The sequence below is a fragment of the Gopherus flavomarginatus genome, chromosome 3 (assembly GCF_025201925.1).
Source record: "Gopherus flavomarginatus isolate rGopFla2 chromosome 3, rGopFla2.mat.asm, whole genome shotgun sequence".
NCBI lineage: Eukaryota > Metazoa > Chordata > Testudines > Testudinidae > Gopherus > Gopherus flavomarginatus.
In genome coordinates this window covers 278,941,649-278,958,765 of record NC_066619.1, presented here as the reverse complement: position 1 = coordinate 278,958,765, position 17,117 = coordinate 278,941,649, and the positions used below count along the sequence as shown (strand labels likewise).

Sequence of the window (17,117 nt, the reverse complement as noted above, 5' to 3'; positions counted from 1 at the left end):
ATCTACTTTCTGACATGGGACTAAACCTGTGTTGGGTTTTATTTTTTTTAATTGGATTCATCATAACCCTTCTCAAGGAGCCCTTATGATCAATTATGTAAATAAGATGCATTTTCAAAATGAGTGCTTGTACCAAAATATATGTCATTCCACGTTGTTATTAAATCAGTCACAGGAAAATGTCATTTATAAAGTGTTTATCAAATTCATTATCCAATCAGGTAAAAAAAATGCATCTTTCTAAATTCCCACATGAGTATTTTTTCATTCCTCATAATAATTTATATGAGACAATATATCGGTTCCCTTGATAGTCTGGGATGGTCTTTAGAGGAATTTTGGACTCTAACTATCTATAGGAAACACTCCAGCCCATATTCTGACCCACTGATATCCTGCATGTCAATATCAACGAGAGCTTTGTGTGAAGAGACTAAGGTTAACCTATGACCTTGATTCTGTTCTGGTGTCCCTCTAATGTAATTCCACTGAATTCACTGGAGTGACTCTAGATTTACACCAGTGTGATCAAGATTTAAATCAGACTCCCAGCACCACTGGACTCCAACTTCCATGAAGTGATGTTAATTTGTACCTGCAGAAGATCTGGCTTTTTTGTTTTAGAAATGCTTATTTTCAATTTATCTCAAATAGTTAGACAAAATCCCTCAAAAAAATTAAAATTTTCTGTAATCCATATTTAACCAATGCTAAGGTTTTGTCTCCAGACTGACCAGGAAGATAGAACTGAATCATCCAAACATGGGCAGCTACAGTTTACGATGTCCCAGCTTGTCCTGAATGATGTTATAGCTTCCATATGTGCTTAGTTAATCCCCACACTGATCTGGAAGGCAACAGAATCAGCTGACAGAAGGGCAGAATTTGGCAAGACGCTGCGAAAGTATTGCACAGCAGCCAGTGTTGGAATCCTTTCCTCTGATGGATTCCGCCTCTCTGCACAAAACTAACCCACTCCTGTTAGGGGGAACTTGCATCCTTTGTTTAAATGAAGAACAAAAATGCTGCCAAAATGCACTAGACTACAGCATAGGGTGACCAGATGTCCTGATTTTGTAGGGGCAGTGCTGATATTTGGGGCTTTTTCCTATATAGGCTCCTATTACCCCCACCCCCGTCCCGATTTTTCACACTTGCTGTCCGGTCACCCTACTACAACAAGTAGCAGGTATCATCAAACAACTTTATAGTGAATGGCTCCACATAATTCTACTTTATGCTCTATGCATCTCCAGATGTCTTAATTCAAACATCGGCACAGCTGTAATTAACAAAACAAAGGGGATGGGTTGGGGTTGGTTTGCTTGCTTAAGCCTACTTTTATCTCCTCTGTTCTCCTGCTGCTCTGACTAGAACCCGGAGGGAGAATTGGTGAAACACCCAACAATTAGACGTTGTTTTGCTGAATGCGTTCAAGTGATCAGAGCGTAAAAATTCAGGTATATGAAATCATAAAAAATAAAACAGAAGAAGCTAATTTAAAAGGTCAGACGGAAGTGTTAGTAACAGCCTCAGCAACTTGGGAGGAATATTTGATAAAATGTTTGCCAGGAATGGCTAGACAGCCCTGGAAAATCTTCAGTTTATGAGAAAATGTCTGTGCTTTGGGAAATGACAGTATACTGGTGTGTGTGTGTGTGTGTATATATATATATATATATATATATATAGGTGTGTGTATCTGTATGCAGCATATAAATCTACACACACATATACACCCAGATGGATGGATGTATTCTCATCTCACTGTATGGGAAGTTACCTGCATAAATCCATTAATATTATATGAAACTCCCATTTAAGATCAAATTTCCAACCTGTCCTTAACTAGGCCTCCATTTTGGTGAGTGCAATTAACATCACTTGTACAACTCACAGCCTGATTGCACCTGGAGGTCAGGTATTTAGATGGTTAAATATCCGCAAATTACCACAGCTACTGACGTGGGCATATGATTATAAGCACCTTTTGCCCCTGGTGCTTTCTTTCCTCTGCATACAGCAGATCTCGAATAGGTAGCTGTTTCCATACAGCACCTTACCTGTCCAGTGGATTAGTCCCACTGTTAGTGCAGATCTCCCCTGAACATCAAGGGACTACATGCACATGTGTCTGGAGTTGAGGGCAGAAGGGCAGGGTGAATGGATTCTTCTCCTTCCAGAGCTCCTGACAAGCCACCTGCTCTGGGCTGGATTCCAGCGTCAGTGACCACACACTGTTCTGGCTTTGCCTGCCTGGTGCTGTCTCATAGTGCAACAGAGCCTTTAAGCTGCAAGCTCCTTGGTTTAGGGGCTCCAGTCTTTGCATGGCTGCACTGTCCCGGGCGTGGCTACATAATGCTCCCACTCATCGGAAGTCTTTCCACTGACTTTAATGGCTGGGGGATTGGGCCCCAAACAATTAGCGGTAAATAAACAATAAACTGCAAATTGAAAAGTGCCCATCACCTGCAGTGGGAATTTGGCAGGGGGAGGGGTTAGATCTGTGCCGAGCTTTGTATGTTAACCATTTGCAGGCACTGTTCTTACACCACTAAAGGGCTATTTGGTTATCCTCAGCTCTCCCTTTATTTACGGTCACCGCAGGGCTCCTACAGACCAGAAATGAAATATGCTTTTCCCACTGAGACGGCCCAAATGGGTTCCCCTGGGGAATTTTGGCAGGACTGGGCCAACTGGGATTTGTGAGTGCTCTTTGGCAAGCCCATTAGCAATCTTTGAACACACACTGTAACGAACCACCAGACATGGCTCACAGCAAGTGCATCATTGGCCAGTGCTGCTTGATATTGTTGGCTTCCTGCAGGGAAATAGTTTGACACACACCAGACTTGCTTGTGCCATAATTCATTTAGTTCAGTGTCAGCTTGACAAGGGTATTGCAGAGTTCAGCTACTACCCGCTCCATACACGGCATCTTGGAATCCAATAGATTGGTTTCTTTCTTTCTTTTTTTTACATTTTGTATATTGAGTTTCAATTTGAAAACAAAGAGAAAGGAGGACAAACCATAACACCCGGTTTTCCTAACACCGTGAGCCTGGCAGCTCTGTTTCTCTTCTTGCAAAAGCTTAGTTAGAGAGGCTGGGTAAACATACGTCAGGCCCCAGTAATGAAAGCCATGTTAGTCTTAATGGGCCAAGTTTGCTCCAGGTGGGACTGTACTGACCTGGGTGGGATTACACCTGGGATGAATTTGACAGCATGTCTCCACCATGGCGCATGTTTTCCCGTATTTTTATTTGCACCAGAGAACAGACCTGAGATAAGATATTTAGACTCAGATCCATGTTCTGCCCAAGTCCCCAGGGTATCTGAAGTCAGGGATTGTGGGCTGAGCCTATTTCTAAGTTTAACGCAGGTTGTTTATGGAGCCTACTGGGCTTATCAGGTGCCCAAAATGCAACAAAATAGGCACATGAAATACACAGCTGAGTGGGGTTTAACCAACTAATTGGCTGAGTGCAAATATACAACAAAGCATAACACACAACACTGTATCTGGTCATACTCCAATGATGCCCTTTTGAGGGGTCACACATCTTCTTTCTCCACATAGTCTAGGGCACTGAAGACCACTACATCGTCTCGGAAGTGGGTTCAATCTGGATCTGTGCATGGTGGGGAAAAAAATCATTGCTACCCTTTTTGGCCACAGCAAGAGCAAACAAAACCAACAATTACTGAATATTTCAGCTTGGGTAGCTCTGCCGTCTCGGCAAGGAATTGTATCGGAAGGGCCCAAGAGTGCTGAATATCATCTTGGACTGATTCAGCTCAAGAACCCTGATGCATTACAAGGGGGAATGGCAACCTTTATGGAGAGATGTCTGACTTTAGCTCCGACACACTAACTTCAGAGATGGGCCTACATGGAAACCTCCATCCCAAACTATGGGGAAGTTTGAGCCTTGAGCTGAACTTCGCTGCCACCATGTCTCTTTTATTGTTTGAGAGAGAGAGAGAGAGAGAGAGGTGGTGGCAGAAGAGTCAGACATGTCCAATATCCAAAAGCATGTCTGGCAGTGTTTCCTCACTGCTGACACACAGCAACATGTGCTAGCGATGGTGCTGGCAGTGGGTGCTGTGCAAGGCTTTTCAACAAAGTAAAACGAGAAGTATATCTCAGATTTGGATTAGAAAAAAGACCCGCATTTCCCTTTGCTTCAGCGTGTAAGTGAGGATGATTGTTCAGGCATAAACCCATCTTACGTGTAGGTAGTAACCTGTGGGCAGATACATCAGAGACCCGAGAGTCGACAGCAGGAATCAAACCCTGGGACCTTCACCTTAAGCCCTTATCCTTGAGCTAATGGAATAGCTCTGTCAGCTGTCACTTAGCAGCAGTTGAATCCTGCCTGGGAGCAGCCTCTGGAAGGAGACACTAAGACAGAAGAATTACACCCAGCTTTGGGGCTTTCATGGTGTTGACCTTTCCGTGTTTTTATAATCGCGGAGGATGCATTCTAGTTTCCCCTGAATTGCACAGCAGCTGTGAAACACCATCACCCCAGTAGACGAAACAGATCATTTCCCTAGAACCCCGCAGTCCCCCTGCTTCCTTCACCTGGCAATACAGCGGATAAGATGCTGGTATTCCATTAGAGCATTAGTATTGCCCTTACACTAAACTCTTATTTCTGTAACCTTAGTGGGCGGTGATCACAAAACCTGCCGGTGGCTCATTTGACACCCGATCGCTTTTTCCAGCCTGCCTGACAAACATATCGATTGCATCCCGTTTTCGTCCCCTCTACCCACATGTAATGCACATTTAAAAACAAACTAATCATTGTCCTGGGGCTTTAAATATCTGTTTCTCTGAGCCCGCAACAGTCTGGTAAATCGTACATTTGGTAGTCAATAGCCTCCATGAAGTCGTTAGGGATCCCTATGGAAACGGACTCCACCTCCATCTTATAAGCTGCGGTCACGCCCCCTTTGCTGGAGCCCCTTATTTTGTTGGAGAGGCTGTTCATCTTTTCTTTCAGTTGGGTGGAGGATGGTTTTTGGAAAGCTGTGACCATTTTCCACCCTTTGAAGCTTAGCGTTCGCCTCTTAGGGGTTCTTTCCTGAGGGGTGGAGTTCAATATGAAAGAGCTGTTGAGGGTGGCGATTCTGGGCCCCATGTCCATGTCGGAATCCCGCCCTGAGCTGCTCATGGAGGCAGCGCGCCAGTGGTTGTCGTACACCCTCCAGATGGGCCGGCGGTGCCGGCGGCACTGACACTTGAGCAGCCTGATGAAAGCTCTCTTGAATTCTTTGCTGGAGCAGGGGTAGATGATGGGGTTCACGCAGCTATTGAAGTACCCCAGCCAGAAGATGATCTTGAAGACCATGTCGGAGGGCTTCAGGGAAGGAAAGAAGGAACCTTGGAGGAAATGGGGACAAACAAGGTTAGAGGAAGGCCATTGGGAAACTTGAACTGCGGGTCAGAATATCAAGCTCTGCAAGGAAGGGCAAAACTGATTGTTGCCCTGCATAAAATCGGCATGCACCATGGACCAAGAGTTGAGGGTCTGACTGGCTGTTTCAATGCCCCAGGTTGAGTAGCTGGCAAGCCTGGCCTCTAGGTGGTCATAACAGTGCAGTCAGACTGTGCAGCATCCACCGCACAGTGGGGCAACATCAGGGATGAAACAGCTTCACCAGAGCAGCGCTGCTGAAAGAGCTCAGCGTTGGGGAAATATCTCTCTTCCCATCCCGCCACATGCCTGCCCAGTGCCCATCCTGGCTGCTTGGGCTGGGCTCTGGGGACAGTACTTGGTCCTAAACCATTTTCCACGATTCACAGAGAGACGGGCTTAGAAGCCACAATCCAGACCACAAGGCAATGTTTCCTTTCTTACCTGTAAAGGTACAAAACCTGCTTCTCATCTGGTGCAAATCAGCACAGTGCAAGTGAAGTCAATGCAGCCATGCCCATTTGTCCCAGTGGAGGATCTGGCCCCTGTGATACCATCTTTGAGTAAACTAGGTGTTTCAGGAAAATATCTGGTTGACAGTTCTTAGAGGATATCACTCATTTGGCCCTGGCTCCTGATGTGCAGGTTAACCACGTTAACTGCCGAGCTCTTGTGCTCAGTGAGAACAGAGAGCCAGGGCTCAGAATGAGCACCGCAGCACCAGGCTGCTGCAGCAGTGAGGGTGGTATATGAACCCAGACTGATAGACAGCGCAGCTGTTTGTGACACTGATGGTTCTCCCAATGCTAGCGCCAGACAAAGAACTAGTCCCCAAGGGACAGCTGATGTCAGTCACTGACAAACACTGCAGCAGGCTTGCAAACTATAGAAGAGAGCAATTGAACAAGCGAGACTGAGGTGCTTGGGGAAACCACAGAGTGCAGTCAGTTATCAACATGAAGGCAATTCCCATTTCAAGGCAGATGAAACACTAACAAATTCTGAGGGAAGACTTTAATCTGTACCCACGGTGCATGCACAGGATCTCGCTGACTTTTATGAAGCGCTCTGTCCCGAGCTGCCGCTCCTCTCCTGTTTGGAGAGTGGAGGCACATGGCCAGTTTATACAATCCTCAAGGTCCTTGCAGCTTGGATTCTAGCTAGAGAGAATGGAAAAAACGTGTTGTGAACTATAACTGTGTATATATGGCACGGAAGTGGGGGAGGTGTGGTGGGGAGCGGGGGACTCTTGGGTTATTATAGCTGTAGATCTGCTACTGACTCATCAAGCTATTTGGGCACCAGATGAACCAGCTGGATAGTGATGTAAACTTATCTCACAGGGGTTTGCTGAGGCTAAGTTCAACAGTATTTCTAAAGTGCTTTGGGATCCTGAGCTGAATAGAGCTTTACTACTGCTAGGGTGATCAGACAGCAAGAGTGAAAAATCGGGACGGGGGTTGGGGGTAATGGGCACCTATATAAGACAACACCCCAAATATCAGGACTGTCCCTATAAAATTGGAACATCTGGTCACCCTAACTAGTTCAAACTATTTATTACTACTTAAGAAACCTAAAGGAAGATGTAACTAAGTGTCTAGTTTAGCTGTACATAGCCAAAGCATGCACATATGCTAAGACTCTTTTGAACTCCCAGGAGAGATTTACGGTAGATGGTGTATTGGGATAATAATTTTGTCCTTCTGTTGGGAGCAGCAGAACCCCACCAATAACTCCAGGAGCTATGGCATGTGGCCAGGGATACATAACAAAAATAGATGAGTCTTCAAAATGCATATCATTTCTGTAAAACAAAGAATGGACTGAAAAGGAAGAGGAATCCTACCAGCTAGGAGGTTTATCAGGGACTGATATTCAAGATCTCCTTGCAAAGTTATTCTAAAACTTATATGATTTAACAGAGAATGAAATCTTTTCTATAGAACTTTGAAACCACCCTGTTGAGCTGAATAGGGAAAAACCCAAAGAGTCCAGTTTAAAAAGGCCACAGAGAGGCGTTTTCTGTGATAGGCAGGTGCCAAATAGTATCATTAACCAGGCTATGTTGCATCCTGCACAACCAAAAGTTACCTTCTCTCTCCACTCCCCATCACAGGCTGCTGGCTCCCCATTCTGTTGTGGCATCTCAGCATGCACCACACTGTGACATCGCTGCTTTTGCATGGAGTTGGCTGTATGGTTAAGTAATTCCCAACCCCCAAATTTCAAAAATCAAAAATCAGGGCCACAAAATCATGAGATTTAAATAAATAAATAATTTTGGCATTCTTTTCATTTTCAGTCTGGCACTGGAGCCCGTAGGGTTCCCTTTTTCAAACTTGTCTCCCCAACCTGGAGGGCTAAAAATGTACTTTTTATTTTAAATGAAAACTGAGATTCTCACATAATCACACGACTCCAGAAGCTGGGAATTAACAAAAAAAGTGAAGAGTGTGAGCTCTGGGAACACAGTTTTACTGCTAATTCATACCTTGGATGTGTGTGTCCCCTTCTGGGATAGGAAAAGGAATTGGGGCACAAAGTTATTCTCTAATTATGTCTTCTTTACTTTGCCCATTTTAACAAATGGCTGCTTTTATAGATATCATAGGCCAGCTCTTGGCAGGGATGTACACTGGCTTCGACCCAGGTATAACCTGTATGATGGCCCTTGAATTGAGAGTCCTCCAAGAGAAGAATGCAGTGGCACAGAATAGCCACAACTTCCCTGCCACTGCAGGGACCAGATCGGGGGTTCAGCCCAGGCGCTGGCTCAGGAGTGGACAGGACAAGAAGATATGCCAATTCAGCACACGGCAGCAGCAGCCTCACACAGCACAAACTTTGAGACAGGGGGAGTGGTGGTATTACAGACCAGGGGTGCAGTCTAAGGGCCAGCATAATTCAGAGAGATGTAATTCCCTGCAACAGCAGCTGTGATTCTAGGCGTCCATCTTCATAGCACCACTATTGTCTTTTGAACTGGGTATTAATTAAACTTACTGGAGTGTTTTTTGGACCTGGAAGCAGTTGATAAGGCACTGGTCCTGCCTTCTATTCTCAGCTCTGGCACTGTCCTTGTGCAACTCAGTTCACCTTTCTGTGTCTCTGTTTCCCCATCTGTAAAAGGGGCAAAATGGTACTGATCTTTCTTTGCAAAGTGTTTGGAGAGCTGCAGATATAAAATTGCAACTTAAGTGCTGGCTGTTATTGACTCTTGAGCTTTTTTAAAAAAATTTCAAACAAAATATAACCTCTCAAATCTTCCTAGTTATTTTTTTGCTTGCTGTTTGCTTTTTTAACTTTAGAAGAAACACACAAGCAAAAATAAAAAAAAATACAATGCAATTAGCAAGAAACTTAAGGATGGGGTTGTCACAAGTGCTAAAGGGATTTAGGAACATAAGTGTCAGTGACTTTCAATCCCAATTCAGGTAGGCACTTGTGACAACCCCTCTCTAAATTAAAGTTATTGAATCAACCAGGAATTTAATATTAATGAATTTAACATATCATAAGAATTAATTTATCATGATTAAAGTAAACATTATTCCAGCATCACTGCAAAGGAATGTAAACAGATAACTGCTTTATGCTTTGGTTTCTATATGGTTTCTAATGTTTTTATGGCTATATGGTTTCTAATGTTTTTCTTGACACAAAAGGCCAGCAAAAGGACACGTCATAGCCAGCAGGTGTCACTGTTGCACCCGCAGAGTCTGCTGCTCACTATTACACAGAAAAGCCTGAAATAACTTTCTGACTCAGCCTTAATTTCTTTTAATTTTAGCTCTGGATGACAAATCACGACACTGTGTGACTGAGCGTTAATTTGTATGTTAGTAAATATCATTAGATCTGGGTATCATTATTATTTTATCTGCACACATAGCCCTGGTGTCAAAACAGTTGAAAGGGTGTTGAGAATCTGGCATGAAGCCACAGAGATCCAGAAATTCAGCGCTACGGAGAAAACCTTCCATGGCCCAGTGAGGAGCTTCCAAAATAGTTTGATAGATGAAAATATGCTCTGTAAAACCCAGGGCCCTCATTCAGCAAAGAACTTAAGCACATGCCTATCTTTAAGCATGTGCTTAAATCCATCCCTATTCTGCACAGAACGTAAGTGCATGCTGAAATGATAAGCATGTGCTTACATCCTATTGAAGCCCAGGGGAATTAGGCACATGTTTAAGTGCTCTGACAGGGAAGGCTGGACTTAAGCATGTTCTTAAATTATGTGCATAAGACCCCATTCAGGAACGCACTCAAGCCATGTGTTTAAATTTAAGTATGTTTTTAAGTTTCGTTGCCCTCGGTGGTGGTTAAAGTTAATTGTGTGCTTAAGCGATAGTCTGAATAGTAAGGCTTTCAGCTGAGACCAAAACCCTGTGCTGAACTGGGGCCAAGTGGCGATTTACAGCAGTGAACTCTGAATGTTTAGGCTTTTGCTGCTCTTCGAAACAAGCAACACTATTGTCAATAGAGATGTGCAGCACCAAAACCACTTAAGCTATGATTAAGTGGCCGGGTTTTACCCTGGTACAATTATTAGTGATACTGTGGCACATAGGAGCCCTAGTCACGCCCAGCACTTCACTGTGCTAGGGGCTGTACAAACAAAAGAGCTTACAATCTAAATATAAGACAAGAAGCATCAGTTGGATGCTGACTGATGGGGGAGTACAAGGAAACAGAGGCAATGCTGGTGAGCACGACAGGCGGTGGTCTTGGCATGCCAGTGGCCTAATTGTTGTCAAGTGTTTTTGTAGGTATCCTGGCAAAAGAGCGTTTTAAGGAGGAATGGAAAAAAGCACAATGAAGTGGCTTTGTGGGTGTTTCTGGGGCATGACCTCCAAGGATGAGGGGCAGCCTCGGAGAAAGCAAGAAGGCTCTTGTTTGAAAATGTAACAAGTGAGTCCTGTAGGCTGGCATCACGGGCCAATCAGAGCAGGAAGTCGACAATGTGAGCTGATTGTGAAGGGCCTTGAAAGTGAAGGAAACCAGCTTATGTTGGATATGACCAGAAGGGGGCGCCAGCGGAGACATGAAAAGAGAGAGGTGCCCTGGTGGAAGCGACAGGCTGGGAAAGTCATCTTTGCAGCTGTTTTCTGAATGGATGAGAGAGGAGCAAGACTGCATTTGTCAAGGACAGAGAGAAGGATGTTGCAGCGATCAAGAGGTCAGATGATAAGAACATAAGAACGGCTGTACCGGGTCAGACCAAAGGTCCATCTAGCCCAGTATCTATCTACCGACAGTGGCCAATGCCAGGTGCCCCAGAGGGAGTGAAGCTAACAGGCAATGATCAAGTGATCTCTCTCCTGCCATCCATCTCCATCCTCTGATGAACAGAGGCTAGGGACACCATTCTTTACCCTTCCTGGCTAATAGCCATTTATGGACTTAGCCACCATGAATTTATCCAGTTCCCTTTTAAGCATTGTTATAGTCCCAGCCTTCACAACCTCCTCAGGTAAGGAGTTCCACAAGTTGACTGTGCGCTGTGTGAAGAAGAACTTCCTTTTATTTGTTTTAAACCTGCTACCTATTAATTTCATTTGGTGACCCCTAGTTCTTGTATTATGGGAATAAGTAAATAACTTTCCCTTATCCACTTTCTCAACATCACTCATGATTTTATATACCTCTATCATATACCCCCATAGTCTCCTCTTTTCCAAGCTGAAGAGGCCTAGCCTCTTTAATCTTTCCTCATATGGGACCCATCCAAACCCCTAATCATTTTTAGTTGCCCTTTTTGGAACCTTTTCTAGTGCTAGAATATCTTTTTTGAGGTGAGGAGACGACATCTGTACACAGTATTCAAGATGTGGGCGTACCATGGATTTATATCAGGGCAATAATATATTCTCAGTTTTATTCTCTATCCCCTTTTTAATGATTCCTAACACCTTGTTTGCTTTTTTGACTGCCTCTGCACACTGCGTGGACATCTTCAGAGAACTATCCACGATGACGCGAAGATCTTTTTCCTGACTTCTTGTAGCTAAATTAGCCCCCATCATATTGTATGTATAGTTGGGGTTATTTTTTCCAATGTGCATAAATTTACATTTATCCACATTAAATTTCTTTTGCCATTTTGTTGCCCAATCACTTAGTTTTATGAGATCTTTTTGAAGTTCTTCACAATCTGCTTTGGTCTTAACTATCTTGAGTAGTTTAGTATCATCTGCAAACTTTGCCACCTCACTGTTTACTCCTTTCTCCGGATCATTTATGAATAAATTGAATAGGATTGGTCCTAGGACTGACTCTTGGGGAACACCACTAGTTACCCCTCTCCATTCTGAGAATTTACCATTAATTCCTACCCTTTGTTCCCTGTCTTTTAGCCAATTCTCAGTCCATGAAAGGACCTTCCCTTTTATCCCAGGACAACTTAACTTACATAAGAGCCTTTGGTGAGGGACCTTGTCAAAGGCTTTCTGGAAATCTAAGTACACTATGGCCACTGGATCCCCCTTGTCCACGTTTGTTGACTCCTTCAAAGAACTCTAACAGATGATGGGAGCCTGGAAGAAAGTTTTAGCTGTGCAGATGGATAGGAAAGGGCGTATCATAGACATAGGCCGCAGAGCCAGGGACACCACCTGGACCATGGTCCAACTATTACCTTTGGGCCAGGCCAAAACTGAGTGGCACTGGGACCCCATGTGCCTGGTTGCAACACCACTCACTCAAATTTGGCTAAGCAGCCACTCACTCTGATCTGTCCCAGCCACCCCCTGCTCCCTCACGAACCTCCTGACCCATGAGCCCCTGCACCCACCCCTACTAAGTCTGAGTGGCATTGCAATGTGACACACCGGGTTGCAATGATACTCACTCAGATTTGGAAGGGGTGGGGGTAGGGACTCATGGGCCTGGGAACAGGCTGGTAGTGGTGTTGGGGTACCTGAGAGGGGAAGAGGAGAACTCTGGTTTTCCTCCCACCAGAGGTGAAAGTAAGCCGGTACACCCCGGTGTAGCGTACTGGCAAGAGCTGGTGCACTGTACTGGGGTGGTTCGGCTTCCCCTGGTGGCAATTTAAAGGGTTTAAATTGCCACCAGAGCCCTGCTGCCGGAGCCCTGGGGTAGCAGCAGCAGCCAGGGGCTCCAGCAGCAGTTTAAAGGGCCTGAGGCAGTAGCAGCTGTTGAGCCCTGAGCCCTTTAAACTGCTGTCGGAGCCCCCAGCAATGCTGCTACCCTGGCAGGGGAGGGGAGGGCACTGACCGGTACAGGGCGGGCCAGGGCTGGCTCTGACCCCCCCATCCCTGCCCCTTGTGCTCGAGGTCCCACCACTTCTGGGGTCCAGAGCCGGCCCCAACCCAGCCCCGTACCAGTAAGTCCCTATTTCTACTTTCACCCCTGCTTCCCACATACTTTAATTGGGGCTCAGCAGCCCTATTAGACACATAACACAGATAGACTCTGCAAGATGCTTGGATGTGAGGTCCTAGAGAGTGGCCTGAGGTGAAGATCATGCCCAGGTTAGAGTCCTGAGTAAGAGGGAGGATTGTGGTGTTCTCCACCGTGACTGAGAACAGAGGTAGTAGTAAGGGCTTAGGGAGAAGATTAAGAGCTCTGTTTTAATCATGTTGAGCTTGCGCTGGTGGCTAGGAGATGTCAGAAAGACAGGCCGAGATTGTAGTTTGGACAGGAGGAGACAGGTCTGGAGTAGTGAGGTAGATCTATCAATCATGGTAGCTGTATGTGTGGGCGCAGATGAGATTACCCAGAAATGAGGTGTTGAGGGAGAAGAGAAGGGGACCAAGGACAGAGCCCCAGGGAACCCTCACAGGAAGCTGGAGAGGGAATAAAGAGGATCCTTTGAAGGGCTGGCAGATGGCGCGATTCGAGGTAGGAGGAGAGCACAGAGTCACTGAACCCCAGGGAAGACAAGGTCTCAAGAAGAAGAAGATGTTCCATGGTGGTAAAGGGGGCTGGCAGGTGAAGGAGGAGGAGGATGGAGTATTGGTTCTGAGCTTAGGCTAGGAAGAGGTCATTGTTAAGAACAGTTACCGTGGAGTGCAAGGAGTGGAAGCCGGACTGGAGAGGGTCTAGGGTGGGATTGGAGGCAGGGGTGGCCCCAGGCACCAGCACTTATTGGTGTAATGTAGCTACTGTAGCTTATCCCTTGTTCCTGCAGTGTCGGAAAAGCCGTGCATTTTAAAAGCAGTGGGAGAGTTCACTGAAGTTTAACACTGGTTGTTTTTCTCCCAGCTGAATTTTGTGTACATACCAAACCTAGGGGCTCATTAGCATCGCTATTAGTATGCAAATATACATGCCCCAAAGAGACACATATCGAGTGCATCCATAATTCATCCCACCACTTGCCGTGTGATTATGCAGCTCATATTTTATGTCCTTGGCTAGTAACTTTATATACATGTAAGCATTCATCAGTCTGGCAGAAAAATCATTAGTAAGAAAGAACTAGTTCTCTGTATCTCTCACCCACATAGCCACATGGAGAGAGAGGGTTCTCAGGATTGGGTCTACGTTATATAAGAGTTACACTGCAGATGCTATTCAAGCATGGAGTGAGAACACTGAACATTGAACACACTAAGGACCCAGGATAAAATTTCCAAAAGCACTTAAGTGACTTAGGAGCCATAGTCTCCTTTTCAAAACTGACTTAAGCACTTAAAAGCCAAAATCCCAGCAATTTTCAGTGAGATTTAGGCACCTAAGCAGTTAAAGGACAACTAACTGTCACTGAAATCACTCTGAAACCTGAAATCAATAGTTACCTTTAAAAATGTGACCCTTAACTGCCTGCGGCATTTAGGCATTTTTGAAGTTTTTGCTCCAAATCTTGCAACCCTTGTACAGTCTTCATTTGGAGTTTTGCATGAGTAAGAACAGCAGGATGAGTAAGAACATTATAATTATGTATCATTATCCTATGCTCCAGTAGTACCTGCCATAAATAAAACTGCAGAACAGTTTCCATTAAACCCTCTTGTTTATGTGCTCCTAACTGTCCAAGCCATTCACCTTTGGGCTATGGTTGGATTCGGCCTGCAGGTGAATTTGGAGCAATAGCTGTGGAAGTGTTTTGGGGTCAGGAGAGGGCAAAGAAACCCACATTTTTGTGTGTGTGGCCTGTCCTGAGTATGTGCTGTGGGGAGTCTGAGACTACGTGGGTGCAGAATCTGAAAGTGCAATGGCTTTAAAACCTACATTGGCAGCAACCTTTCCCTCAAAAGTGACAGCTGATCCCAGCCCCTCCTCCTCTCCCAGGTTGAGGCCTCGGGCATGGTGCTGTGTGGTACATAGGACGGCAATGGGACAAATGTGCTCTAGAGAAATGAAGTTGCATGGGTGGGAGATGCTGCAGTCTCATGGGTTAAAGGTAGAAATATGAATCAGGGGCTCCAGTCCTGGCTGTCACTTTGGCTGACTTTGTGACCTCGGGTAAGTCACTTTCCCCCTCAGTTCTCCATCAAGATACTGATGTTTTCCTACATCATAGAGGCCTGGCTGAATTATGTTCACAGAGCATCCAGGAGGCCAGTTAGTTTTCCTTCTCACCTGCAGCTTTCCTTCTGGCTCATGGGTGAACACCCTCACCTTCTGTTTATCATGGGGTTTTGAGGACACCTCATGCGGACATTCCCAACAAGGGTACCCCTTGGCTGTCTCACAGGATGTCTTGTGGGAAGCTCAGTTAGTTATAAACCACAGTTTCCCATCCCTGTATGGGCAGAGCGTCATCCACTGACATTCATGAAGATCTCCCATCCACTCACTGACCAGCCCTGACCCTTTCTATGCTGCCTCCATCCCATAGCTTTTGCTCTTCCCCCAGGCAGTGAATCAGTTTAAGTTGCTACCATTGGATTGTTTTGCGAGTTCCCAGTCACGGTTTTCAGTGAAAATGACAAATGCACAAATGAAAATGGACTGACTCCAATTGAATTCTGGCCTCAGCTCCCTGGATGTAGCCAGAATCTCTGAGCAGCTTTCTTCCTGACGCAGCTGGTGTGGGGGGGCTGGTCCTTTCACAAGGACACTGGTTACAGCACGCCCTGAAGAACTGCGGAAGAGAAATGCCACAGTGTCTCCAGGCACAGGCACGTGACGACTACTGTTCAGAAATGGGTGTTAGCCCAAACCCAGAGATACTAAAGACATCAACGTGCGAACCCCAGCCTCTTGACACTGTGTAACCTTGGGCAAATCAGCTCTATCTGTCTATCCAGCCCACACCCTTCACCATGGTATCGAGATGCTCAGCTAACACAACCATGGGCACAGAATCTAGACAGGCAGGGCTGAGGACCTGACCTCTCTCTCTGTACCTCAGTTTCCCCAGTGGGGATACTGACACTTCGCCACTGCAAAGGGACTTTGTCCCAGGTGGACAGCACTCTGCACACTCACCCAGTACCAGTCTATGTGACCCTGTCAGCAGAAAAGTGAGATAATGGTCTGGAGGGACTTTAAAGGGATTCCCTTACCTTCTGATCTCCCCCCACCCTCCCCACAACAGAACAAGGGGGTTCTCACTCAGTGGCATAGCTAGGACAGGAAAACTGGGTGGGCCCTGGCTTTCAGGTGGGTGGGTTCTCATGGGGGGCGAGGGGTGGGGCAGGAAAGATGGGAGGCCCTGGGGAGGGGGACAGAAGGGATGGGGGCCAGTCTCTCCTCTCTCCCTCTTACCGCTCAGTAGGCACCTGGGGCACACAGGTTGTGGGGCGCATCCATGGGGCAGATGGGGGCCCCCAGAGGCTCGAGCTCTACCCACCTCTCCTGACCCAAGCTCAGTATCTGTCAGCCCGGATGTGCTCCCATCCTGCTGGCACCGGGTGCTGCTGACCCTGTCTCCAGCCCCAGTGTTAGCCCTGTCCAGATCCGCCCCCATGAGGCATGGCCCCCGCAGGGCTATGTCCCTGATCTCACTTCCTTAGCCCTACTAATCCCCCAAACCCAAGGAGGCCTGGCTGTGCCTCTCACTCCCTATCCACCTGCCTCACCTTGTCCTGCTGGTCCCCACCAGATGTGAGCTCCAGACCGACCTGCATCCCACTGCCTTGATATTCAAGTCAAGAATTGGGCGCAAGGGTGGGGAATCAGTGAGGGTTTCTGGAGGTGTGGGTGGGTCAATATTCTCGACTCTCCCACCTGCCTGCTGGGAGACCCTGACCGACCTGCTGCTCCAGCCCCTAAAAAACGCTTCCTCCCAGCCTCTGTGAGAGTGCTGGGATTGGTAGGGGCCAATGTTTCACTGCCCACTGGGATGGCCGCGTATACTGGGGTGGTTGTGGAGGTCACTCCACTGTCAGGATGGCAGTAGGGAGTTGCCTTGTCTAGGGCAGAGAGGAACACGGGAAGCTGCAGCTGACAGCGTGTTTACAGTGATGAGAGCCGCTGCTTGCTGGAGGTAGCGGCGCTAGGATCTCAAGTGGCCCAGCACTGGAATTCCTCGAAGATTGTAAATGTCCCAGATGCAGTTCAGCCCCATAAACAATCTAACAATAACAAATGGCTTCCATCATGCCACCAAAAACCCAAACACCATGGCATCTGCTAGAGGCTTTTAAAAGGTACGTTCTCTGAATTCAGTGCTGTGGTGAGAAGTGAAAGCATGGAGCATGTAACTCTTTCACAATGACTATAAGTCCAGAGCCCCGAGTGATCCCTGCTTGTAGATTGCCGTCAGCAGCGACA

The 17,117-nt window shown here is 46.4% G+C and overlaps 1 protein-coding gene across 1 annotated transcript in view; it reads right to left on the bottom strand.

Annotated features, from left to right (window-relative positions):
* Positions 1-1,186: 1,186 nt before the first annotated feature.
* Positions 1,187-17,117, bottom strand: part of ADRA1D (adrenoceptor alpha 1D) — a 74,968-nt gene continuing 59,037 nt past the window's right edge. Inside the window, exon 2 of the mRNA XM_050943396.1 lies at positions 1,187-5,392. Coding sequence (XP_050799353.1) covers positions 4,827-5,392 — 566 coding nt within the window. The 3' untranslated portion in view covers positions 1,187-4,826. The remainder of the gene's footprint in view (positions 5,393-17,117) is intronic.